This window comes from Ovis aries, chromosome 23 (assembly GCF_016772045.2).
Source record: "Ovis aries strain OAR_USU_Benz2616 breed Rambouillet chromosome 23, ARS-UI_Ramb_v3.0, whole genome shotgun sequence".
In the NCBI taxonomy this organism is placed as follows: Eukaryota; Metazoa; Chordata; class Mammalia; order Artiodactyla; family Bovidae; genus Ovis; species Ovis aries.
Window position 1 is genome coordinate 7,381,750 of NC_056076.1, and position 25,039 is coordinate 7,406,788.

Genomic DNA, 25,039 nt, shown 5'->3' on the forward strand with positions numbered 1-25,039 from the left:
TGAACTTTACTTTCGAACATTACTAAGTACAAAATTTAATAATTACTATAGTAAATTCTATCATAAATGCATTTTTTAGTATATACTCTCAATTTTGTGTTTTTGTTTTCTTGACTAATTTAAAAAACCCTGGGGAAGATGTTTAGGATGGTAGCATCTGATTAACATTGACCTTCAGCAGGATTCCTGGGAGGGAGACATGGAGGCCACCTGCCAGATAGCACTTGCATCGTCTGAGTCATTTCTTATATGGACTTCTTAAAGAAAAGCACTGTTTGCTCTTTATAAGTCGGTTGGGCAGGGGCGCCGTGCTGTAACTGGAGTGAATGACAGAATCAGGAGCAGCTCTTGATCTGAGCGTTGGTCGAGGAGGGAAGCGGGTTGTGTTTGTTTGACATGATGACGGTCCACTCAGTTGTCTCTTTGCTTTTCTGTTTCTGCTGTGAAATAGGTCTGAGAGTCCTTCCTGCACACCATCTTCACCATCAGTCTTCAGTCTGCCTGTTTCAGTTTCTAGAAGGTAAAGAATTTCTTCCTTTGATTTTCTCAAAGGTAAAATACTGGTACTGAAAGGGAAACAAGACTCTGTGGTTTGTTAAAATTTCATCTAGCTTTTCATCACATGTCTTGTAGCACTTTCACGTCTCCTTCTTAGGGGGGCTTCTGAGGGCTCAGTAGGTGTGCATCCGCCGTCACCAGATGTTTGGTTTGATGCTGTTCACGTCTACGGAAAGCTTGAGAGAACCGCGCAGTGAACACTCGCATACCCTGCAGTCTAAGCAACTGTTAAGATGTAGGTCTTCCATCCTCCCTCCCTCCCTCTCTCCAGCTCTGTCAATACATTTATTTATTTTTATGTAATCTTTTTCCCCAACCAGTTTAAAGATGAGCTTCAGACATAATCTTACTTCCCTCCCAATTACTCCAACGTATACCTCCTTAAGTAAAGACATTATCTTATATAACCACTGTACCATGAATGGTCACATTTAAGAAAATCAAAAGTAATTCTGTAATTTGATCCAGTTTCTCTAATTATATCCAAAATATCCTTCATGGATTTTTTTTTTTAAAGCAAGATCCAATCAGGTCATGAATTATATTTAGTATTCATCCTTCTTTAGACTTTTTAAAAAGTAAGTTGTTTTTATGGAAGTGTGTACAAAGTTTACAAGTCATAAATTTTTCCTGATAAATACATGCATGCATCTAACACACAGATTAAGGTACAAAATATCATTAGCATGCCGGAAACCACTTTCATGCTTCTTCCTTACCTTCCTGTGCCCACAAAGGTAATTCTACTTTTGTTTCTGTTATTATACATTGTTCTTGCACTTTATAAAGTATATTCTTGTCTTTTGCTTCTTTTGTTCAACTTGGGGAGATTTGTGTGTGTCATGTCAGGAAGCACTGTTGGGTTTTGTTTCATTGCTCTGTAGTATTCTGTGTGAGCGTATACAGCTGTGAGGTTTACATTCTACCACTGATGGACACTGCGTTGTTTTCTGTTTGGGGCTACTATGAATAAATAACTGCTAAGAATATTCTCGAACATATATGGATCAGAGGGTATTTACACGTTTAACTTTAGTGGTGGTGGTGGTTTAGTCACTAAGTCGTGTCCGACTCTTGGGCTCCTAAACAGTATTCCAGAGTGGTGCACTGGAACCACCAAAGTGATTCACCCTCCCAGCTCCAGTGTGGCAGTCCCTGCCGCTCCATACCACATATATGAAAACAACTTCTGGATCCCCACTAGGCACGTCCATCGTTCACCTTTGATTTCCCTATCTCAGACCTCGCGGTAGCCATTTCTCTGAGGAGCCCTGGTTACTCCTAAGGAAAATTCCAATTTTTGAAATTTATCTTTTCTTAAATTGTGCAGTCTCATTTGTATACAGAGTCCTACCTTAGCCTCTTTCATTGAGATGCTTGAAGTGAAGAAGCATGCTAAAGTTCCTCTTAGAAATCCTACTCAAGGATGTTTACCTGACAGTTACAAATATGTGAATTAGGAATTTGGGATTTATTTTATTAGCAAAATTCTTCTTTAACATTTGAGATGCTAGACATTGCTGTACTGTTAAACACTGTGAAGTTAACTTTAGGAGAGGCTGCTATTGAATATTTCTTAGATCTAAAAATATTTCTAGGTTCTCTTGGTAACACACAGTGATTGAATTTATTGATGATGCCACTGTGTTCTCAAGCGGAAATAGTTAAGTTGTGATTCTGTCCGTTATTGACTGCTGTGAACACAGGCAGTTCATTTAGCCTCTGTAAGTATCATTTTGATAGTGTAAAATGGATATCATACTGCCATGCCATATAACTGAATAAAAGGTAACGTACATTGTTAGCATACAGTAGACATTTGTGTTTCAGTTGAACACCATGTATGTGTTGTTCACTGTAGCCATGGGCCTTGATTTCGGGGGGTGTCAGTTCCCTCTGCAAACAACTTTAATGCAACAAAGTGAAGTAGCTCAGTTGTGTCCGACTCTTTGCGACCCCATGGACTGTAGCCTACCAGGCTCCTCTGTCCATGGGATTTTCCAGGCAATAGTACTAGAGTGGATTGCCATTTCCTTCTGCAGTGGATCTTCCCGACCCAGGGATGGAACCCAGGTCTCCTGCATTGTAGACAGACGCTTTACCGTCTGAGCCACCAGGGAAGTCCTACTGTGGTAAATGCTCAGGAAATTGTTTAATCAAGTGTTTTGGGAAGTTTGGAGTAGGGCAGAAGGATAAAGCGTGACAGCTGCTCAAAATCGGGATCATGAGAGAGATTACAATCGTGTTATTGTAAAGTGGGAGGCATAGAATTAACTCTCCTTTGTGGCTCACCCTTTTGAGTAGCATTTAAGAATTTAAAAGTTCGTGATTATTTTTATTCCTTTTCTTCAGGTATCATCTACCAGTGCATGTACTTGGCCACCATGCCGTGAGTCCTTACTCCATGGTGCTGCCGTTATCTGCTGACTCTCTGGCCTTGAAGCCGGTATCAGATATGCTGAGGATGGCTTGGAACCTGTCGTGGTATCACGGGAGTGACAGTGTGTTGAAGCAAGTGAACTCCGGAGCTGAGATCCAGGAGTAAGTGTGGCACATGTAGAAAAGCATTCACATTTAATTAATTTAATTAGTCCTTATTTTTCCTTTAGATCAAGTAGTTTTTTTGCTTATGGTCATCTGCTTTTTCACTGAAGATAATAATTTTTACTTTGTTTTATAGGTTGTGTGTATTCATGCCTTTTAAAAAACTATCACACAAAGGAATTTCAACACATTGTTCTCTGCTGTTTTAGAGATTGTATAAAGTTGGGTTAGTTGATTGATTAATTCACTAGGAAAAGTGCTCTGGGTTAGTGTAAAAGCTTAATAAGTCTATGTGCATTTGTCATCATTACTGTGATGGTGATGACTTTTAAATATATTAAAAATTAATGTTTTCTTTTGGATGAAAATTATTTTATATTTCTCTAAGCAGTAAAATGTCAATATAAACATCCTTAAGCTACTGTAAAACCCTAATATTGATAGATACACATCAGATTTTCTTTTGGCCATGAGTCACTCTTTAATTAAAAGGAAACAAAGATAAAACAGAATTGGGGGGAGCTAGTTTAAAAATAATTGTGAGCTTTTATTTAAATAGCTTCTATTGCTCTTTGTTAAGATTTTTAGATACACTGAAGTTATCCACCGAGGACACCCTTACTCTGAAGATGACCCACACACCTAGTGGACTCGAGGACTGTCTCCGCTCCGTTGTTCAGGCTGCAGGCCACAGGGCAGTGAGGGCTGCCCTCACAAGGATGGGCTTTTATCTTCTGAACGACAGACTGTCTTTCAGGGGTGGCACAGGCCCCTGCGGGGTCGCCCTGAAGTCCTTGTCTTGGCACACCGCGCTAAGCAGGTCAGTGTCAGCCCAGAGGCCTAGGCCGGGTCGCACTTGGGTTCCCTCCACACATTTAAGATGCGAGCATGTGTTCTTACTGTCGGGGTTGTGAGGGAGAAACGTGATTTTAGAAAGAAAAACTTAAGGATTTTTAATTATCTGTAATGCATATCTTATAACAGCAAAAGAGAAAATTTGAACGTAATTACTGCAGTTTGGAGTTATAAATAAATTGTTATAATTTTTTATAGATATTACCGTTATTCTATTTTTTGGTCCTATCATAGGAAACCTTAGTTTATCTTACGAAAGTAAGTGATTAGGATAAGATGGGGTAAACAAACTGAATGCTTATCCTGTCCATATTGTAAATGAGCTGAGATATCAGGGAATTGATTAAAGCCTTGGTAACCCTGGCTGTTTTATTTGCTTTTGGCTTTGTTTTGTTCTTAAGTAAATTATCTCATTGATATTTTTACTCTGAATTTCATGAAGTTGATAACCATGTGGAGGTCCTTTGGTAGTTACTGGAAAACCCTGCCTGTAAATTTAACATGTTTAACTGGTAGCAGATGGCTGCATTTGAAACAAGACTGATAAATAGCTGCTGCCAGCAATTTTACATTTCAGTCTTCATATGACTTTAGTATAAAATGTATAACTTTCTGTTAACAGAAAGTGTGCAGTTTTCAAAATGCGAGGTTTATATGAGTTTCTAAAACGTGGACGCTCGTTTAGCGTAGCTCTCACAATTTGGATATCTAATTTGCCTTTTTCAGTGGTGTGCTGGAGCCAGCTAGACCACCTTGTTTGAGAGCTGTTGGTTAAATTATCTGAATTTTTGCAAGTTAGTTGTTAAACACAACCACTCTTAAAAATTATATTTTGTAAACTTCTAGTCAAATTATATGAAAGATAAAGGTAACAATTATGCAAAGTCATCGCTTCCTAATTATTTTACAACATTTCAGTGTTATCTGTGTTCTCGAAGCTGTTTATATGGATCTGCCTGTGTGATGGGAACGGTGTGTGATGGTGAGCTGCAGGCCTCCCCCGACAGCTGTGTGGTCCCTCGGTGGATGGCAGGCAGACACGGCAGGGTATTTACACTGTAGAAATTGGCAAGCACAGCAAGTCAGCCTCCCCCTCACTGCTCAGCCAGTTGTTAAATACTTATCTGGGTGCCACTTATTTTAAAGAACTAGAAACCATGGTTATGGTTTTCTTTTATTGTAGGTTTTTACAAGTTCTTCCTGCTTGCACTGAAGATGAGAAGCTGTTAATAGATATTATACATTTTCTCAGCAAGTTATTGAAGGAACAAAGGAAAAATGTACCTGTAGAACTTCTAAACTGGCTTCTAGAATTACTTCTTAGACAAGTAAGTGCTGTTAAGGAATTTGAGTTTTAGGTTGGACAGATGATGTATTTATAAAGATTATTAATACTGTGTATGGAAATATGGAAAAGTATAATTTTTACATGGCTCATGTTTAGCAAAGTAGTCGTTCTGTTGTAATCAATAGCTTTTAGCAGAATGCCTTCCTAACATGACTGAGTTTAAGTTAAAAGTCTATGGACTAAATGGGACCTTCAGTCATGGTGTTTAACAAAACCTGATCTCTGTGTGAACTTTCAGCTTGCAACCGTATTTTTCAGTGAGGTTCTTAGAGCGGGGAAGTTCAGATAGGCCTGTGAAGAGGCAGGGAGCCAAGCCTGGAGGCAGAGGGACAATGGTGGTGAGGTTGGAAAGAATGAGTCAGACTGTTCAGGCTTTAATGTAAGTTTACTGTAGTATTTACCCTTCCAGCCCTGACTATTCTCTACTTTTTGTAGATGAATGTGTTTTAAGAACCTGCCAAGAACCCAGGAAGCTAGCTGTGTTTTATTTTTACAGATACTGTAGAGATTTACTTAACCTACTAAAGACAAACCTTTGCATAATCATGAAAAAACACAGTAAAATTAGGAAAAAGGGCCTAAACTGAAACAATATAGTAGACGTTATAAAACAAAAATGTTTCATTATATGTTAATGCACTGCAAAGCTCATTTAAAGACTCGATTCTCTATAAAAATGCAAGGTGCTCATATAATGTAAGTTAGAAATTCTAATTGAGAATGCTTTTAAAAGTAGTTATAGATTTGAAAAGATATGTCTATGAATGTTTTTGTATGTAAAACTTGTTTCAGTTCAGTTTAGTTCAGTCGCTCAGTCGTGTCTGACTCTTTGCGACCCCATGAATCGCAGCACTCCAGGCCTCCCTGTCCATCACCAGCTCCTGGAGTTCACTCAGACTCACGTCCATCGAGTCAGTGGCCACGATGCCATCTAGCCATCACATCCTCTGACGTCCCCTTCTCCTCCTGCCCCCAATCCCTCCCAGCATCAGAGTCTTTCCCAATGAGTCAACTCTTCGCATGAGGTGGCCAAAGTACTGGAGTTTCAGCTTCCGCACCATTCCACCCAAAGAAATCCCAGGGCTGATCTCCTTCAGAATGGACTGGCTGAATCTCCTTGCAGTCCAAGGGATGCTCAAAAGTCTTCTCCAACACCACAGTTTAAAAGCATCAATTCTTTGGTGCTCAGCCTTCTTCACAGTCCAACTCTCACATCCATACATGACCACTTGGAAAACCATAGCCTTGACTAGACGGACCTTAGTCAGCCAAGTAATGTCTCTGCTTTTCAATACGCTGTCTAGGTTGGTCATAACTTTTCTTCCAAGGAGTAAGCGTCTTTTAATTTCATGGCTGCAATCACCATCTGCAGTGATTTTGGAGCCCCCCAAAATAAAGTCTGATACTGTTTCCACTGTTTCCCCATCTATTTCCCATGAAGTGATGGGACTGGGTGCCATGATCTATGTTGAGCTTTAAGCCAACTTTTTCACTCTCTACTTTCACTTTCATCAAGAGGCTTTTTAGTTCCTCTTCACTTTCTGCCATAAGGGTGGTGTCATCTGCATATCTGAGATTATTGATATTTCTCCCGGCAGTCTTGATTCCAGCTTGTGTTTCTTCCAGTCTAGCATTTCTCATGATGTACTCTGCCTAGAAGTTAAATAAGCAGGGTGACAATATACAGCCTTGACATACTCCTTTTCCTATTTGGAACCAGTCTGTTGTTCCATGTCCAGTTCTAACTGTTAGTGTTTACTGTTTTCCACGTTATTGTGATCGTTGTAAAGGAGGACTGTTCTGTTCACAGTGCATACCCAGCATTTGTCATAGTGCCTTGCACATCGTGAGCTCTCAGTTCAGTTCGGTCGCTCAGTCGTATCCGACTCTTTGAGACCCTGTGGACTGCAGCACGCCAGGCCTCCCTGTCCATCACCAACTCCTGGAGCTTATTCAAACTCATGTCCATTTAGTCGGTGATGCCATCCAACCATCTCATCCCCTTCTCCTCCTGCGTTCAGTCTTTCCCAGCATCTCAGGGTCTTTTCAGATCACGTGGCCAAAGTATTGGAGTTTCAGCTTCAGCATCAGTCTTTCCAGTGAATATTCAGGACTGATTTCCTTTAGAATGAACTGGTTGGATCTCGTTGCAGTCCAAGGGACTCTCAAGAGTCTTCTCCAACACCACAGTTCAAAAGCATCAATTCTTTGGCACTCATTTTTCTTTATGGTCCAACTCTAACATCCATACATACTACTGGAAAAACCATAGCTTTGACTAGACAGACCTTTGGTGGCAAAGTAATGTCTCTGCTTTTTAATATTCAGAATGAGGAGGCCTTACAAATAGCTGTGAAAAGAAGAGACATGAAAGGCAAAGGAGAAAAGGAAAGATATACTCATTTGAATGCAGAGTTCCAAAAGAATAGCAAGGAGAGATAAGAAAGCTTTCCTCAGTCATCAATGCAGAGAAGTAGAGGAAAACAGTAGAATGGGAAAGACTAGAGATCTCTTCAAGAAAATTTTCATTCAAAGATGGACTCAATAAAGGACAGAAATGGTATGGACCTAACAGAAGCAGAAGATGAGAAGAAGATGAGAGATAGGAAGAGGTGGCAAGAATACACAGAAGAATTATACAAAAATATCTTCATGACCCTGATAACCACGATGATGTGATCACTCACCTAGAGCCAGACATCCTGGAATGTGAAGTCAAGTGAACTTTCAGTTAACATTTATTAACTCACTAGTAAACATGTGATATTAAGGAAGCTGTGTAGTTAATTACAAGAAACACACATAATCCTCATTTCATAAGATGTTAGAATAGAACATAAATGGAAACTGCGGGCCGTGTTACGTGTGTAAGTATATTTGTAGAATAATAACTCCTAGAACTATAATTGCTGGAGACAGTTACAAATTGCAGAGACATATGTATATGTGTTTCTGTTGAGTTTGTTTTAAATAGATAACCCTTATTTTGAATGATACAAAGATATTTACAAAGCTCCAAAAGTTTGGAGCTCTTTTGTTTCCTTTTCTGTGAATTGTCCCTTGATGCCTTTGTTACGTTTTGCCCCACAGTTGATTTTTGGTCTCCTCTAGCACATATGTGCTCACACACACTCTCCCCCTTTCTCTTTCATTTTTGGTAACAGAAGAGCCCTTCATAAATTAGATTAGCCCTTTATCTGTGATATGGGTTACAAACTTTTTTTTTTTCCATTAGTCTTCTGACTTTCTGTATTTTGGAGTTATTTTCCTATTTTACCCACCCCTTTTATCTCCTAGCTTTTGTTAGTTGTTTCTACTTTTCATCTTTTATTGTAGTTAAACTGTGCTCCATGATCATAATTTCTACATTTAGGTATAGTCTACAGGGGTATGTGTGGTGTGTGTATATATATGTATGTGAGAGAGTGAGAGAGAAAAACCTGACCTCTCACCCCTTGACCATTACTATCCCCAGGCCGAGCCATTTAATATAAAGACATGGTAAACTGAGAAAAATACTTATAAGATAAATGAGAGACACAGTACGTGAACTGTGAAATTCCAGATGTTCAAGCTGGATTTAGAAAAGGCAGAGGAACCAGAGATCAAATTGCCAACATCCATTGGATCATTGAAAAAGCAAGAGAGTTCCAGAAAAATATCTGTTTCTGCTTTATTGACTATGCCAAATCCTTTGACTGTGTGGACCACAACAAACTGTGGAAAATTCTTGAAGAGATGGGAGTACCAGACCACCTGACCTGTCTCCTGAGAAATCTGTATGCAGATCAGGAGGCAACAGATAGAACTGGGCATGGAACAACAGACTGGTTCCAAATTGGGAAAGGAGTACGTCAAAGCTGTATATTGTCACCCTGCTTATTTAACTTATATGTCATGAGAAACGCTGGGCTGGATGAAGCACAAGCTGGAATCAAGATTGCTGGGAGAAATATCAATAACCTCGGATATGCAGATGATACCACCCTTATGGCAGAAAGTGAAGAAGAACTAAAGAGCCTCTTGATAAAAGTGAAAGAGGAGAGTGAAAAAGCTGGCTTAAAGCTCGACATTCAGAAAACTAAGATCATGGTACCTGGTCCCATCCGTTTGTGGCAGATAGATGTGGAAACAGTGTCAGACTTTATTTTGGGGGGCTCCAAAGTCACTGCAGATGGTGACTGCAGCCATGAAATTAAAAGACGCTTACTCCTTGGAAGAAAAGTTATGACTAACCTAGACAGCATATTAAAAAGTGGAGACATTACTTTGCCAACAAAGGTCTGTCTAGTCCAAGCTGTGGTTTTTCTAGTAGTCATGTATGGATGTGAGAGTTGGACTATAAAGAAAGCTGAGTGCCAAAGAATTGATGCTTTTGAACTATTATGTTGGAGAAGACTCTTGAGAGTCCCTTGGACTGCAAGGAAATCCAACCAGTCCACCCTAAAGGAGATCAGTCCTGAGTGTTCATTGGAAGTGCTGATGTTGAAGCTGAAACTCCAATTCTTTGGCTACCTGATGTGAAGAAGACCCAGATGGAAAAGACCCAGAAGTGAAAAGACCCATTGGAAAAGACCCAGATGCTGGGAACTGTTGAACGCAGGAGGAGAAGGGGATGACAGAGGATGAGATGGCTGAATAGCATCACTGACTTGAACGGATGCAAGTTTGAGTAAACTCCGGGAGATGACAATGAACAGGGAGGCCTGGCGTGCTGCAGTCCATGGGGTCGCAGAGTCAGACGTGACTGAGCGACTGAACTGAACTCAATGAGACAACATGCTAATTTCCCTGAATTGTAATTTTTGAGTTCTTAATAAGATAGTTGTCCTTCCAGAGTACATATTGTTCAAAGTTTACTCTTCTATTACTTTCCCAAGGATGATTTTGAACTACTGAATTTGCTTTTATTTTCTCTTATTCTTTAATTACTAAAAAATTAAGAAAGCATTTAGAGGCAGTTTTTTTCCTGAATATCTTTAATAAAGCAAACAGGAAAACCTAATGTCATAGTTCTTTTAACTTTTAAGCCTGCTTAAATATTTTAGATGTTAGATATTAAGATATTAAAATAATTTCTATAGAACTTTTCCTCTGAATGAGTTTTTTGATTACTTGATTTTTGATCTATATACTTTTCTATAACTTCATAATATTCTTGCTCATTTTAAGAAAAGAATAACCTTTAAAACAATCTCCTTCTTTGGTTAGAGTTTTTGTACACTGGGAGTTGTGGTGGCTTCGGTTTGTGAAAATAGCAGATATATACCGGTCTTCAGTTTTAGAATCTTTTCTTGAAAATCTGTACAGTAGTTGAATGTTTGTAAATAAGGCTGTAAATAGTATATAACAATAGAAAAATTAAAATATATTTACCTAAATTGTGTAAATATAGTCAATTAAAACTTTATATTTCAATGATTATGAGTTTTATAGTATGTCATGAGTGCTGATATATATTCCATAATTTATTCATAGTTTAAATGAAATTTCTTCAGAGTTGTAGATGATGATACTGTAATGTTAATGCAGTTTTAGAAAAGGAATTTTGGTATTTGACTTTGTATGGTATTAAAGCTGTTTTAGAAGACTTTTATCTTGTCTTCTCATATATTATCATCACTAGTGTTATAAATAATAATAATAGTTTTAAACATGAGCAGAGTAACTTAAGGAGAATTTACTCTCTAATATCATGCTACAAGGATTAAATTATTAAGTATTATGTTAAATTATTGAGTCTTAGTTTCTCCAGAACATGATTAACAACCAAAAAACCAACATTTTGGAGGAACAGCATATAGCTCAATGAGAGAGTAAATACATGTTTTACAAACTTCATTTTTTAGAGTCCAAATCCACTGTTGGACCTGCTGGTTCTGACGGAGTCCCAGACGCAAGAGGAAACGGATGATGTCCGCACTGCGGTCAGGCAGCAGCTCCAGAAAGAGCTGATTGCTCTCTTTAGTACCTTGCTGCTCAGTTTTGAGGCCGTTACTGACAGGTACCGTTGGGATAATTGGAAGTTTGGGGACGTTTATGTAGAACCTAGTTTTCTTTTGATTTCCAAAGAGTCGTTTCACTTGTTTCAAGTTAAGAGGAGGAAAGATTTCAGTAAAAATCAGTTGTTGTGGTCTGTTTTATTTCAGTCCTGACTATAATTTTACATACATGTGCACACTATTTTGTTGTCTGTAGGCTTAGTTCTTGGGGCTTCCCTGGTGGCTGAGATGGTAAAGAATCCATCTGCAGTGCAGGAGACCCAGGAAGATCTGGAGAAGGGAATGACAACCCACTCTAGTCTTCTTGCCTGGAGAATTCTGTGGACAGAGGAGCCTGGCGGGCTATAGTCCACGGGGTTCCAAAGAGTTGGACACACACACACACACAAACACAAAAGAGCTGGACATGATTAAGGGCTTAACACTTTCACTTAGTTCTTGGTTCTCTCTTATGTTTCTATACATCTGACTGAGCAGTCATACCCATTTCTATGACTTTACAAATTTTTGCATTGATGATTTTCAAATGTATGTCCATAGCTCTGACTTAAAAATTTTAAATTAATAATTTTAACCCATAATTTTAAATTCATAATTTTAATTTTAAAGTATACAATTGAGTGGGTTTTGATATATATACAGTGTGCAACTATCACTGGTTAATTCCAGAACATTTTCATTACCCCAGAGCAGTCTGTCCCCATTCACCCTGATCCAGACCCCTGGTAACCATTAATTAATCTTGATGAATTTGTGTAATCTGGACATTTCATATAACTGGAGTCAAACAATACGTGACCATTTTATGTCTGGCTCTTTTCATTTAGCATCATGTTTCCAAGGTCTGTCCATGTTATAGCAGATGTCAGTGACTAAATGATAGTCCCTGGACGGATATGCCATGTTCTGCTTATCTGTTCACCTGCTGGTAGACATTGAGTCCTCCTTTCACTGTGGTGAATTGTGGTGTTATGAACATTCATCTGCAAATTTCTGTGTGAATGTATGTTTTCAGTTCTTGAGTATATACCTAGGACTAGAATTGTGGGTTCATGTGGTAATTCTGTGTTAACTTTTAATTTCATTGTCAGTTGTCAATATGATACCCATTTATGCATTTTTCAGTGTAATTGTTACTTGTATTTTACATTATATATTCTGGATGGTACATTCACTATGTTTTCCTTGGAAAGACATAAGAGGGAGTATTTTCTGCCATTTCCACTAGTTCCTACTTTTCTGATACAGTGAATTGTTAGTAACCCTCTACCACCAGTAAGAAAGCCCATTAAACCCATTACATTTGTTCAGTGGTTGATTTTTTTCCCTCCTTTACGTACACAGGAAATGCTTGGAGCTTTTTTACGTTTTCCAAACACAGCTGGCCCTGAAACTACTCCAGTGTCTGAGAGTCACGGACGCTCCTCACTTCTATGGCCTGCCGTCCCTCGAGAGGACCTTGCGGGGGATGGCCCACCTCACGGCATGTCCGGGGTGGAGCACACACTCTCCTCTCACAAAGCCACTCGACATTTGTGGGAAGTACTTGTCAGGTCTCCTTGAAGTAAGTAAAAATAGTCACTGACAATAAATAGCAATAATACAACTCCAGTTCAGTTGCTCAGTTGTGTCCAACTCTTTGCGACCCCATGAATCGCAGCACGCCAGGCCTCCCTGTCCATCACCAACTCCTGGAGTTCACTCAAACTCATGTCCATCGAGTTGGTGATGCCATCCAGCCATCTCATCCTCTGTCATCCCCTTTTCCTCCTGCCCCCAATCCCTCCCAGCATCAGGGTCTTTTCCAATGAGTCAACTCTTCGCATGAGGTGGCCAAAGTATTGGAGTTTCAGCCTCAGCATCAGTCCTGCCAATGAACACCCAGGACTGATCTCCTTTAGGATGGACTGGTTGGATATCCTTGCAGTCCAAGGGACTCGCAAGAGTCTTCTCCAACACCACAGTTCAAAAGCGTCAATTCTTCGGCACTCAGCTTTCTTCACAGTCCAACTCTCACATCCATACATGACCACTGGCAAAACCATAGCCTTGACTAGACGTACCTTGTTGGCAAAGTAATGTCTCTGCTTTTGCATATGCTATCTAGGTTGGTCATAACTTTCCTTCCAAGGAGTAAGCGTGTTTTAATTTCATGGCTGCAGTCACCATCTGCAGTAATTTTGGAAGCCCCCCAAAATAAAGTCTGACACTGTTTCCACTGTTTCCCCATCTATTTCCCATGAAGTGATGGGACCAGATGCCATGATCTTCATTTTCTGAATGTTGAGGTTTAAGCCAACTCTTTCACTCTCCTCTTTCACTTTCATCAAGAGGCTTTTTAATTCCTCTTCACTTTCTGCCATAAGGGTGGTGTCATCTGCATATCTGAGGTTATTGATATTTCTCCTGGAAATCTTGATTCCAGCTTGTGCTTCTTCCAGCCCAGCATTTCTCATGATGTACTCTGCATATAAGTTAAATAAGCAGGGTGACAGTATACAGCCTTGACGTACTCCTTTTCCTATAGCTATTCACTGTTGATCACTCAGTGTGTGCCAGGCACAATATGAAGTGCATTGTGGGTGCTACTGTATTTAATGTAGATTACTACTGTTTACGTTGTTGTTGGTCAGTCGCTCAGTTGTGTCTGACTCTCTGTGACCCCATGAATTGTAGCATGCCAAGCTTCCCTGACCTTCACTGTGTCCTGGAGTATTGTTTATGGCTCATCATGATTAAATGTTTTAATGATTTTTATTAGCAAAGGTGTAAGTAAGGTTACTTTTATGAATAAACTCATTTTTAAGAAAAGTAAGGCTTACACTTAATTAAGCCAATTTATTTGGGTAACTTGTTTATTTGTGTTTATTAATCCTTTTGTAAATCATACTTCAGATGATATTATCTAGGATTTGTTTCCAAAAGTACATCTTACTTTTTTAAAAAAATTTTAAATACTCCCAGCTGTCCTCTAAAATTTAATGTGACTATAATGTAAAATTTGTTATAGTCACTTTAATGAAATATTTTTTGAGTAATTATAAATACTGAAAAGGAGCAAAGTGTTACTATATTAATTATTTCATATTTATCGAGTGGTAAACAGCAACCCATTCCAGTATTCTAGCCTGAAAAATTCCATGGACAGAGGAGCCTGCTGGGCTATAGTCATGGGGTCACAGAGAGTTGGGCATGACTAAGCATACACACACACACACACCCCTTGTATTTAAAGGTGTCTGTGGTCAGAAATATATGGAATTTTAGAACAGATACGTTAAGTAAATACTTACCATAATGTTTTTTAAAAAGTCAACTCCTTGTCCTGGCTATTATAAACAGTGCTGCGATGAACATTGGGGTACATGTGTCTCTTTCAATTCTAGTTTCCTCGGTGTGTATGCCCAGCAGTGGGATTGCTGGGTCATACGATAGTTCTATTTGCAATTTTTTAAGGAATCTCCACACTGTTCTCCATAGTGGCTGTACTAGTTTGCATTCCCACCAACAGTGTAGGAGGGTTCCCTTTTCTCCACACCCTCTCCAGCATTTATTGCTTGCAGATTTTTGGATTGCAGCCATTCTGACTGGTGTGAAGTGGTACCTCATTGTGGTTTTGATTTGCATTTCTCTAATAATGAGTGATGTTGAGCATCTTTTCATGTGTTTGTTAGCCATCCATATGTCTTCTTTGGAGAAATGTCTAGTTCTTTGGCCCATTTTTTGATTGGGTCGTTTATTTTCTGGAATTGAGCTGCAGAAGTTGCTTGTATATTTTTGAGGTTAGTTGTTTGTCAGTTGCTTCATTTGCTATTATTTTCTCCCATTCAGAAGGTTGTCTTTTCACCTTGCTTATATTTTCCTTTGTTGTGCAGAAGCTTTTAATTTTAATTAGATCCCATTTGTTTATTTTTGCTTTTATTTCCAGAATTCTGGGAGGTGGATCATAGAGGATCCTGTTGTGATTTTTGTCTGAGAGTGTTTTGCCTATGTTCTCCTCTAGGAGTTTTATAGTTTCTGATCTTACATTTAGATCTTTAATCCATTTTGAGTTTATTTTTGTGTATGGTGTTAGAAAGTGATCTAGTTTCATTCTTTTACAAGTGGTTGACCAGTTTTCCCAGCATGACCACTTGTTAAAGAGATTGTCTTTAGTCCGTTGTATATTCTTGCCTCCTTTGTCAAAGACAAGGTGTCCATATGTGTGTGGATTTATCTCTGGGCTTTCTATTTTGTTCCATTGATCTATATGTCTGTCTTTGTGCCAGTACCATACTGTCTTGATGACTGTGGCTTTGTAGTAGAGCCTGAAGTCCATCAGCAGATGAATGGATAACAAAGCCGTGGTACATATACACAATGGAGTATTACTCAGCCATTAAAAAGAATTCCTTTGAATTAGTTCTGATGAGATGGATGAAACTGGAGCCGATTATACAGAGTGAAGTAAGCCAGAAAGAAAAACACCAATACAGTATACTAACACATATATATGGAATTTAGGAAGATGGCAATGATGACCCTGTATGCAAGACAGGGAAAGAGACACAGATGTGTATAATGGACTTTTTGGACTCAGAGGGAGAGGGAGAGGGTGGGATGATTTGGGAGAATGACATTCTAACATGTATACTATCATGTAAGAATTGAATCGCCAGGCTATGTCTGACGCAGGATGCAGCATGCTTGGGGCTGGTGCATGGGGATGACCCAGAGAGATGTTATGGGGAGGGAGGTGGGAGGGGGGTTCATGTTTGGGAACGCATGTAAGAATTAAAGATATTAAAATTTAAAAAATAAAAAACTAAAAAACAAAACAAAAAAAAATCTTTATCAAAACTCTGTTATCACTGTAACCTCTATTATCATTGAATAAAATGAATTGGCTTAAAAAAAATTAAAAAAAAATAAAAAGTCAACTCCTCCAATGCTTTTAATATAATTCAGTCTACAAGTATTCATTGGAAGAACTGATGCTGAAGCTGAAACTCCAATACTTTGGCCACCTGATGCGAAGAACTGACTCTTTTGAAAAAACCCTGATGCTGAGAAAGCTTGAAGGCAGGAGGAGAAGGGGACAACAGAGGATGAGATGGTTGGATGGCATCACCGACTCAATGGACATGAGTTTGAGTAAACTCTGGGAGTTGGTGATGGACAGGGAGGCCTGCCGTGCTGCAGTCCATGGGATTGCAAGGATTCGGGCACGACTGAGTGACTGAACTGAACTGACTTACAAGTATCTAATTTATAGCTTTATTTATAATGCATTGTATAAATATTCCATGTATCAACCTTTTGGAACACATTGCCTCTATGAGGTGATTCTGTCAGTTTCAAATAGAGATAGGTGAGGACCTGCTACAGCAGTAACGGAAGAAATATTTTGGTGTTTATATTTAGAAACTGTCAGAAGTGCTTTTTGTTTGTAAAAGCTGTGTAAGAGGAGAGACTTCAGATCACGCTTGTGTTTCAAACACCTGAAATTAAAATGAGCTTTCTATGTTATTGAAGAACAAAAAGGTTTAGTTCTAGGTAAGAAGTCAAGGCAAAAAGAAAATAATTTCATTCTAAGCTCAGTTGTATTTGGGGTAGTGAAAATCAGCACAGCTAAGGAATAGATTAAAAGTATGATCCTTGTTTTATGAAAACCTTATTTACAAAGCTTTGAAAAAAACAGAGGAATGCGTTTTATCTTCATGTCAATATAACATCTTGGGAAGAAAATCTTTATCTTTACATTAATGACAGGACAGTAATACATATTTAATCTTATTTGGGTTCTTCTGCTTACTTAACTAGCTAAACAGGTTTCTTTATTTTACTACTGACTAAATTGATCTTTTAAAAAGTAAAATAATACTTATGTGAATGGACACTGAAACAAAGTCATTGTTGATCCAAATGATTTGCTTCATAATTTTTCACTAATTAAGGCTGATTCCTTTTCAGATGGGAACTACAGTTCATTATTAGATATTTTGTTTCTATGCAGTGAAATTTGGGTGCAAGTATTTGCCTTTTGTGGTTGAGTAATTAGGCTTTTAGACTAAGCATGGTTCATTATGATAGGTAAATAAATATGATAATTAAATCCTTAAAAATTATATATGAAGTGCAGTTCCAGGTATCTGACAATAAGTCAAATTTGAAAGGAGATACTATCAAAGTTCTTAACTTGTCCATCATAAGCCAAAACTAAAACCATGATAATATAGCTCTCTCTAGTGAATCATTCACATTTCTTACTTCTAAAAATAGCCCCTTAAAATATTAAGCTTTTAATTGTGGAAAACCTTAAACATACACATATGCAGAAAGAATAGTCATGTAGCAGTCACCTGGAGCTTTTCATCCCCTGGCCAGACTTATGTCATTTTCAGACACACTGTATAATTATTTGGTTTATGAAAGTTCTAATTTAAGTCAGAATCCCCAAGTTATCTTACAAATAAATTGCTTTTGTTAAATAAGCTGTACCTAACATGACTTATGCTTTTTTTTTTTTTTAAACTAACCTTCTTTGTTGCATGAGTTAAAAAGAATACAAACTAAAAAGTAGTCTCTAAGACAAAATGGCTTACTGTGCTGAGTAAAAGCATTGAGTTCTTGGGTAGAGGAATTGAAATACTTTCTGTTGTATTAGATAGCAATTGGTTTTGACTGCTTTGACTCACAAGTGTTTCCTTTGTAATATATTGGCACCTAAAAATAGTTAGCATTCTTTTTTTTTTTGGTATGGTAATGTGAGTTTCCATGTTACTCTTTCCACACATCTCACCCTCTTCTCCCCTCTCCCTATGTCTATAAGTCTATTCTCTCTGTTTGTTTCTCCATTGCTGCCCTATAAATAAATTCTTCAATACCATTTTTCTGGATTCCGTGTATATGGGTTAGAATACAATACTTATCTTTCTCTTTCTGACTTACTTCAGTCAGTATAATAGACTTTGGGTTCATCCACCTCATTAGAACTGACTCAAATGCGTTCATTTTTTATGTCTGAATAATATTCCATTGTGTATATGTACCACAACTTCTTTATGCATTCATCTGTTGATGGACATCTAGGTTGCTTCCATGTTCTAGCTATTGTAGATAGTGCTGCAATGAAATGGGATACATGTGTCTTTTTCAGTTTTGGTTTCCTCAGGTTTTCTGCCTAGGAGTAGGATTGCTTGGTCATATGGTGATTTTATTCCTAGTTTTTTTTAAGCAATCTCCATACTGTCTTCCATAGTGGCTGTATCAGTTTACATTCCCACCAACAGTGCAAGAGAGTTCCCTTTTCTCCACTCCCTCTCCAGCATTTATCGTTTGTAGACTTTTTGATGATGACCATTCTGATTGGTGTGAGGTGCTATCTCATTGTAGTTTTGATTTGCATTTCTCTAATAATGAGCGATGTTGAGCATCTTTTCATGTGTTTGTTAGCCATCTGTATGTCTTCTATGGAGAAATGTCTGTTTAGGTCTTTTTCCCACTTTTTGATTGTGGTGTTTGTTTTTCTGGTATTGAGTTGTATGAGCTGCTTGTGTATTTTGGAAATAAATCCTTTGTCTAGTTGTTTCATTTGCTATTATTTTCTCCCATTCTGAGGGTTGTCTTTTCACCTTGCTTATAGTTTCCTTTGCTGTGCAAAAGCTTTTAAGTTTAATCAGGTCCCACTTGTTTAGTTTAGTTTTTATTTCCGTTACTCTAGGAGGTGGATCATAGATGATCTTGCTTTGATTTATGTCATTGAGTGTTCTGCCTATGTTTTCCTCTAAGGGTTTTATAGTTTCTGGTCTTAGATTTAAGTCTTTAATCCATTTTGAGTTTATCTTTGTGTATGGTGTTAGGAAGTGTTCTAGTTTCATTCCTTTACATATGGCTGTCCAGTTTTCCCAGCACCATTTATTGAAGAGGCTGTCTTTGCCCCATTGTATATTCTTGCCTCCTTTGTTAAAAATAAGGTGCCCATAAGTGCATGGGTTTATCTCTGGGCTTTCTCTCTTGTTCCATTGGTCTATATTTCTGTTTTGTGCCAGTACTATAGTCTTGATGACTGTAGCTTTGTAATAGAATCTGAAGTCAGGAAGGTTGATTCCTCCAGATCCATTCTTCTTTCTCACTACCGCTATTTGGGGTCTTTTGTGTTTCCATATGAATTGTGAAATTTTTTCGTTCCAGCAGTCTTTTTTAAATTAAAATTTTGTGAATTGTGAAGTGATCTTTTGTCACTCTGAACTTTTTTTGTTATTGTTGTTTGCTTGAATTGAAAGCTGTGAGGACTGTTATTCAGTGTCAGCAAATATTTATTGAACCCCTGCATGGGAGACATTATATGATTTACACAGACATACTTCAAAAGAGTCTATAACATATTTTAAAGGATTTTCTAAATCAGATGGAAGGACTTTTTCCTCAAACGGCTGTCTCTTAACTCCCTATGTTCATTCTGGTTCAGCTTCTCAGATAAGGGGTTGTTGTTCAGTCATTAAGTCATGTTCGACTCTTTGTGACTCCATGGACTGCAGTCCTCCAGGCTCCTCTGTCTTCCACTGTCTCCCGGAGTTTGTTCAGATTCATGTCCATTGAGTTGGTGATGCCATCCAACCATCTCATCCTCTGTCATCCCCTTCTCCTTTTGCTTCAGTCTTTCCCAGCATCAGGGTCTTTTCCAGTGAGTCGGCTCTTCAACTCAGGTGGCCAAAGTGTTGGAGCTTCAACATCAGTCCTTCCAATGAATATTCAGGATTGATTTCCTTTAGGCTTGACTGGGTTGATCTCCTTGCAGTCCAAGGGACTCTCAAGAGTCTTCTCCAACACCACAGTTCAAAAGCATCAATTCTTTGGCACTCAGTCTTCTTTATGATCCAATTCTCGCATCAGTACATAGCTACTAGAAAAACCACAGCTTTGACTATACAGACCTTTGCCCAGAAAAGGGGAGATAGCTTCAAATAAGAAACATTTATTTTGTTGTTATTGATGGAAGTGTGTTAAATCCTTCAGATATGTGGGAGATAAAAAGCTGACAGCCAATGATTTAAATAGTTAATATATATTTAGATATAGAATAGAAATCTAAGATGGCTTATCAGTGGAGAAACTGTTTACATTTGAACCATAATTCTAGAAACCTAGCCTAACTCTGGTGGTTAGTAAGAGTTCTGTATAGCTACCAAATGTCTAAGTATACTTTTCAGCAAGGTATTTGTAAACTGAACTCTTACTTCAAAAGGATATTATAATACTGGAAATATGTTATGAGCATATTTTAAATCACACAATCTCCTAGGAGTATACTACATATGCTTTGTACAAATTCCAAAGGAAAAAAAGGTTTATATGAAGAATGTTTACTTGTGATGCAATACACATAATGAAATTTTACCTTCTGAACCATTTTTAAATGTATAAACTGAGAATATGATGATATATGAATACTTTATGTGGTTAGGGTTCAGCTCAGATGAGTCAGTAGAAAGGTATATATTTAGCCTCTAAGAGTAAAGCTGCCCCTGAATTGTGTGCATTTGCTCTTCAGGTCATCACATCCTTCTACGTGGAGCGAGGAGGAAATGCGATGTCCTTCATGGGAAAAGGTGTCACAAAGAGCACCGTTCTCTGCCTGCTCCACTTGTCGCACGAGATGATGGCCCAGGCCCAGAGCTCGGTGAGTGCGCTTGCAGCCGTCTGTCTTTCCACGGTTGCCAGGAAAGGGGTGTGCTGTGCTTGATGGGTTTCAGGCCTGTCTGATTACTCAAGAAAAATGTCTTTTGATATCTCCTTTTTAGGAGACAAAAATGATTTTTAACTAAGCAGTTTCTTAGAAGCTGTATATTATACAAATCTGAATTTTACTTTTTTATTTTGCTTGAAATCTACATGCACTGGAGAACTGGATTTTTGTCTAAATTACGTGGAAAATAGCAATTCTGAAGAAAAAAGAGACGTGTGACTTCTTAAGGAGGAGCTGAGATTTTTGTTTGTTGTATGTTGGCTAAATAATGAACTAAAGCCAAGTCTTAAGTAAAGATTTTTACTTTGTTTTGCTTTTTAAAATTCAGGTATTTTAAACTCTATTTTTGTCCTTAGAAACTTACCTAGTGTGTTTCTCTTCCCTTTTTCCATTCTAGGAGTGGATGTCACTTTGGTTCTTGCCTTTGGGGAGTCAGAGTGAAGACCATGCTCCCACTCAGCAGGGATTGGCTTGGCTGATTCCACTGTGGGTTGACCGAGACCCAGAGGTCAGTGTGAAGGAGAATCGAGTCTGTTTTGTGTGGATTAGAGAACAGATGAAGCAAAACACACATGTGTACACATGTTCATATTTTCCAAAATGAGATCATTTTAGTGACTAACCCTTAAGCTGTATTTACCCCTTATCTTGAGCAGGTTGGGCTGCATAATAAGACACCATAGACTGGTTAGTTTGAACAAAGATACTTATTTTCTCACACGTCTGGAGGCGGGAAGTTGATGAGGTTGTCTACCCATGTGGTCAGGTCTGGCAAGGACTCTTTCTGGCTTTCATGTGGCTCCCTTTTCACTTCATGCTCATAGCACCTTTTCTCTCTTCCTCCTCTTGTAAGGCCACCAGTTCTGTGAGATTAGGACCCGATCCTTGTGGCCTCATTTAACCTTAATCATCCCCTGAAAAACCCTATCCTCAGATACACTGGGGGTTAGGGCTTCCACATACAAACTTTGGGGGTACATAATATAGTTGATGGCACCTCCATATTCAGCCAAATTCAGAGTGCAGATTAAAAATAGAAAGAGGAAGTATTATAAAATCTGTCAATGAGATTTATAAAGAACAGTGAAAAAATTATTGGAGAAGTCCAGCCATTTTCGAACAGTTTAGAGGAATAGTGGCCAAGTGACATTTGAGTGTCATTTAATAGAATTATAGCACACTACACTGCAGTGTTTCATATTAAGGAGTTTTCCTGTTTTGCCATTTGATCTTATTTTTTTAAACCACTTTATCGAGGTATGGTTGCCATACAAAATTCTGTACATATTTAATGTGTGCAGTTTCATGAATTTGGAGATATACACCCATGAAATATACCTCTCCAGAATCAATGCCATAAACCAGTCCTTCACCTCCAAAAGTTTCATTTTGTCTTCTTTACTGTTTGTTTTTGTGATTAGAACACTTGCCGTAAGATCTACGCTCTTAGCAAATTTTTAAGTATATATTAATAATGTCCTGTGCTAAGTTGCTCATTCGTGCCCAACTGTTTGTGACCCCATGGACTGTAGTGCGCCGGCTCCTCTGTCCATGCGGATTCTCCAGGCAAGGATACTAGAGTGGATTGCCATGCCCTCCTCCAGGGGATCTTTCCAACCCAGGGATCAAACCCAGGTCTCCCACGTTGCAGGGGGATTCTTTACCATATGAACCATCAGGGAAGCCCATATATATTAAAAATATGTAGGGTTAGCAGCTAGAGGTACATTCTTCAGCCACGTTGAACTTGGACTTGTTGCTTCACCGTGTTATGACTGCATTGCTTTTTGTTACCCTGTGGTTTTCACAGGGAAGCTCTATTTTGTAATTAGAATTTGGAAGTTCACCAAAATACATAGCTTGAGCAGCAGGAGTACCGTGGCAAACATATTATATCTTATCCATCTTACTTGAAACATTTTTCTTTTAAAATAATTTTGGGAGAAATACTAAGTGCCTTATAAAAAGATAATTCAGTTATTTATTTTTGAAAATAAATTTCAAAGAAGTTTAAACTGTTCGTTTGAAAGAAACACTGAAAAATTAAGGAAGATGGAACAAAATAATAGTATCCTCTTAAAAATGAGAAATAAACAAGAATTGTGTTCATAAAAGATATGTGAGCACTGTATGCTTTCCCTCGAAAAAGGCTTTTGAACTGTGCTTTTTTAGTCTTCTTATTTATACCTGGTTTTGACTTTTTGTGATATTTGCTTTTATTATTTATATTAGGTATAGAATTTTTATTCCTTTATAGATTTATAGTACAGTATTCTTTGTGTCTTATAATTTAGGATTGCCAAGACAATGTCATAAGAATATGGTATTTTATGTACCAGAAAGATTAACAATTCATGTTATGGAATCAGGTTTTTTTTTATTTTACAACGTTTTCTCTAATTTGACCAGGTGAGGTTCACTTCATTGGGATTAGGATCAGCACTAACCACCCTTGAAACTGGCTGTGTGGCCTTGGCAAACAGTTGTCAAAACATTTCTGGTGGGCTCTGGGGAACGGTGGTGAACATTCTTCTGGACCAGTCGGAATGCAGCATGGTGCGCCGGGAGGTAGGCCTGTCTGTGTAGTTCTTCCTTCCTGTTTCCCTTGGAAATCTGTTGTGAATGTTCTTATAAACCATACTCCCTGTGTGACTGACTGCTCACCCTTGTCTCTTCTGCCTGCGAAAAACCCAATTAAATGGTTGCAGAGAACAGAATGGTATTGATTCACAGTAAAACCTGGAGTCCTTTGCTCTGAAAGATCAAAGCAAAATGGAGTCTGTTTTAATATGGACTCTTCTACTTTATTATACGTTGAAAAGTAGTTCACAGGGAAAAATTATATTATCTCAGTGTTCAAGTTTATAAAGCTTTACTCAAGATAAGGAGCTGTCAAAGTACTCATAACATGTAAAGAGGAAAAGTCAATGCTATTTTAATTCTCTCTAGACAGTTTGTGATTTTCTTTACTGCTGCTTTTATCAGAGATGATTGACGTAGACCATTTTAGAAACAGTAATCCAATAGTGCTTAGAGATTTGTAAAGAAAACATCTGCTCCCAGGACCACCATTAGCCAGTTTCCAGTTCCAAAATCCAGAAGCTGTAGTTTTCTTGTTAACCTGTTTCTTGATAGTAATGCTTAAACGGATAGCTTCTTCTTGAAGCTGTTCAGATTACCTGTTGGCCTCCAGTGAAGAGGCTGAAAATTTCCCTCCCTCTGATCCGCTGTTACTCTGGTGGTTCTCCTGTTATAATGTAATCTTTCACTGAATAGGTAATCAGTGTTCATATTAGTGTGATTATTTAACTTGGCTGTCTTCAGGACCTAGGTCAAGTTGGATTTTTGTAGTTTGTGTTTCTAATTTGCCATTTTTTATTGAGAGGAACTTAGGTAGAAAGACAGGAGGAGAGAGGTGTGTGTGTGATCTGTAAGAGAGTAATAGAAACAGGAAATATATTTCTTAAATGCTGCCAGGATAGTTTCTGTTTTACATATCATTTTTTAGAAAGACAACATTCTGAAATAGGAAATCCTGATGAAGTAGTTTCTCCCGTTATTACAACAGTTGGGGAGTTCTCACAGTGACCTCTTAGCATGTTCAGCTGACCAGGGATATGCTTTTTTTTGTTATTAAATTACAGTATATTGGTTATTTCAGACATGACAACAAGATGGCAGTATTGACATTTTTTTTCCCCTTTAATTTCAGGCTGCATTTATTTTTCAGAATCTCCTTGTAATTCCAATGCCGTCAGTAATTCTAAAGGATTATACTTGGCAGGTAGGTGCCTTTAAACAGTTATCAGCCTTGTAGATCTTTGAGATTAATTGATGATAGAGTTTCAGCAAATATATTTTTATATTGGTATATATTTCCTTAGTGATGAAACTTCGTACAAGCCAACAGGATCCCTTAAAAGAGAATATAGAGATCTTTTTATGCTTGATCATATTTACCAGTTCTCTATGGTGTTAAAAATAATTTTAAGCAGAAATAATAAT

The 25,039-nt window shown here is 38.1% G+C and overlaps 1 protein-coding gene across 4 annotated transcripts in view; it reads left to right on the plus strand.

Moving 5' to 3' along the window:
* RTTN (rotatin) overlaps positions 1-25,039 on the plus strand; it is a 107,938-nt gene that overhangs the window by 42,028 nt on the left and 40,871 nt on the right. For 3 of the 4 annotated variants that reach the window (XM_012103282.3, XM_004020402.5, XM_042239586.2), the window contains exons 23-32: positions 452-520; positions 2,911-3,099; positions 3,683-3,922; positions 5,141-5,285; positions 11,155-11,309; positions 12,652-12,871; positions 20,840-20,968; positions 21,432-21,542; positions 23,444-23,602; positions 24,747-24,818. In XM_012103282.3, coding sequence (XP_011958672.2) covers positions 452-520; positions 2,911-3,099; positions 3,683-3,922; positions 5,141-5,285; positions 11,155-11,309; positions 12,652-12,871; positions 20,840-20,968; positions 21,432-21,542; positions 23,444-23,602; positions 24,747-24,818 — 1,489 coding nt within the window. The remainder of the gene's footprint in view (positions 1-451; positions 521-2,910; positions 3,100-3,682; positions 3,923-5,140; positions 5,286-11,154; positions 11,310-12,651; positions 12,872-20,839; positions 20,969-21,431; positions 21,543-23,443; positions 23,603-24,746; positions 24,819-25,039) is intronic. The other variant, XM_042239585.1, reaches the window with a different exon arrangement.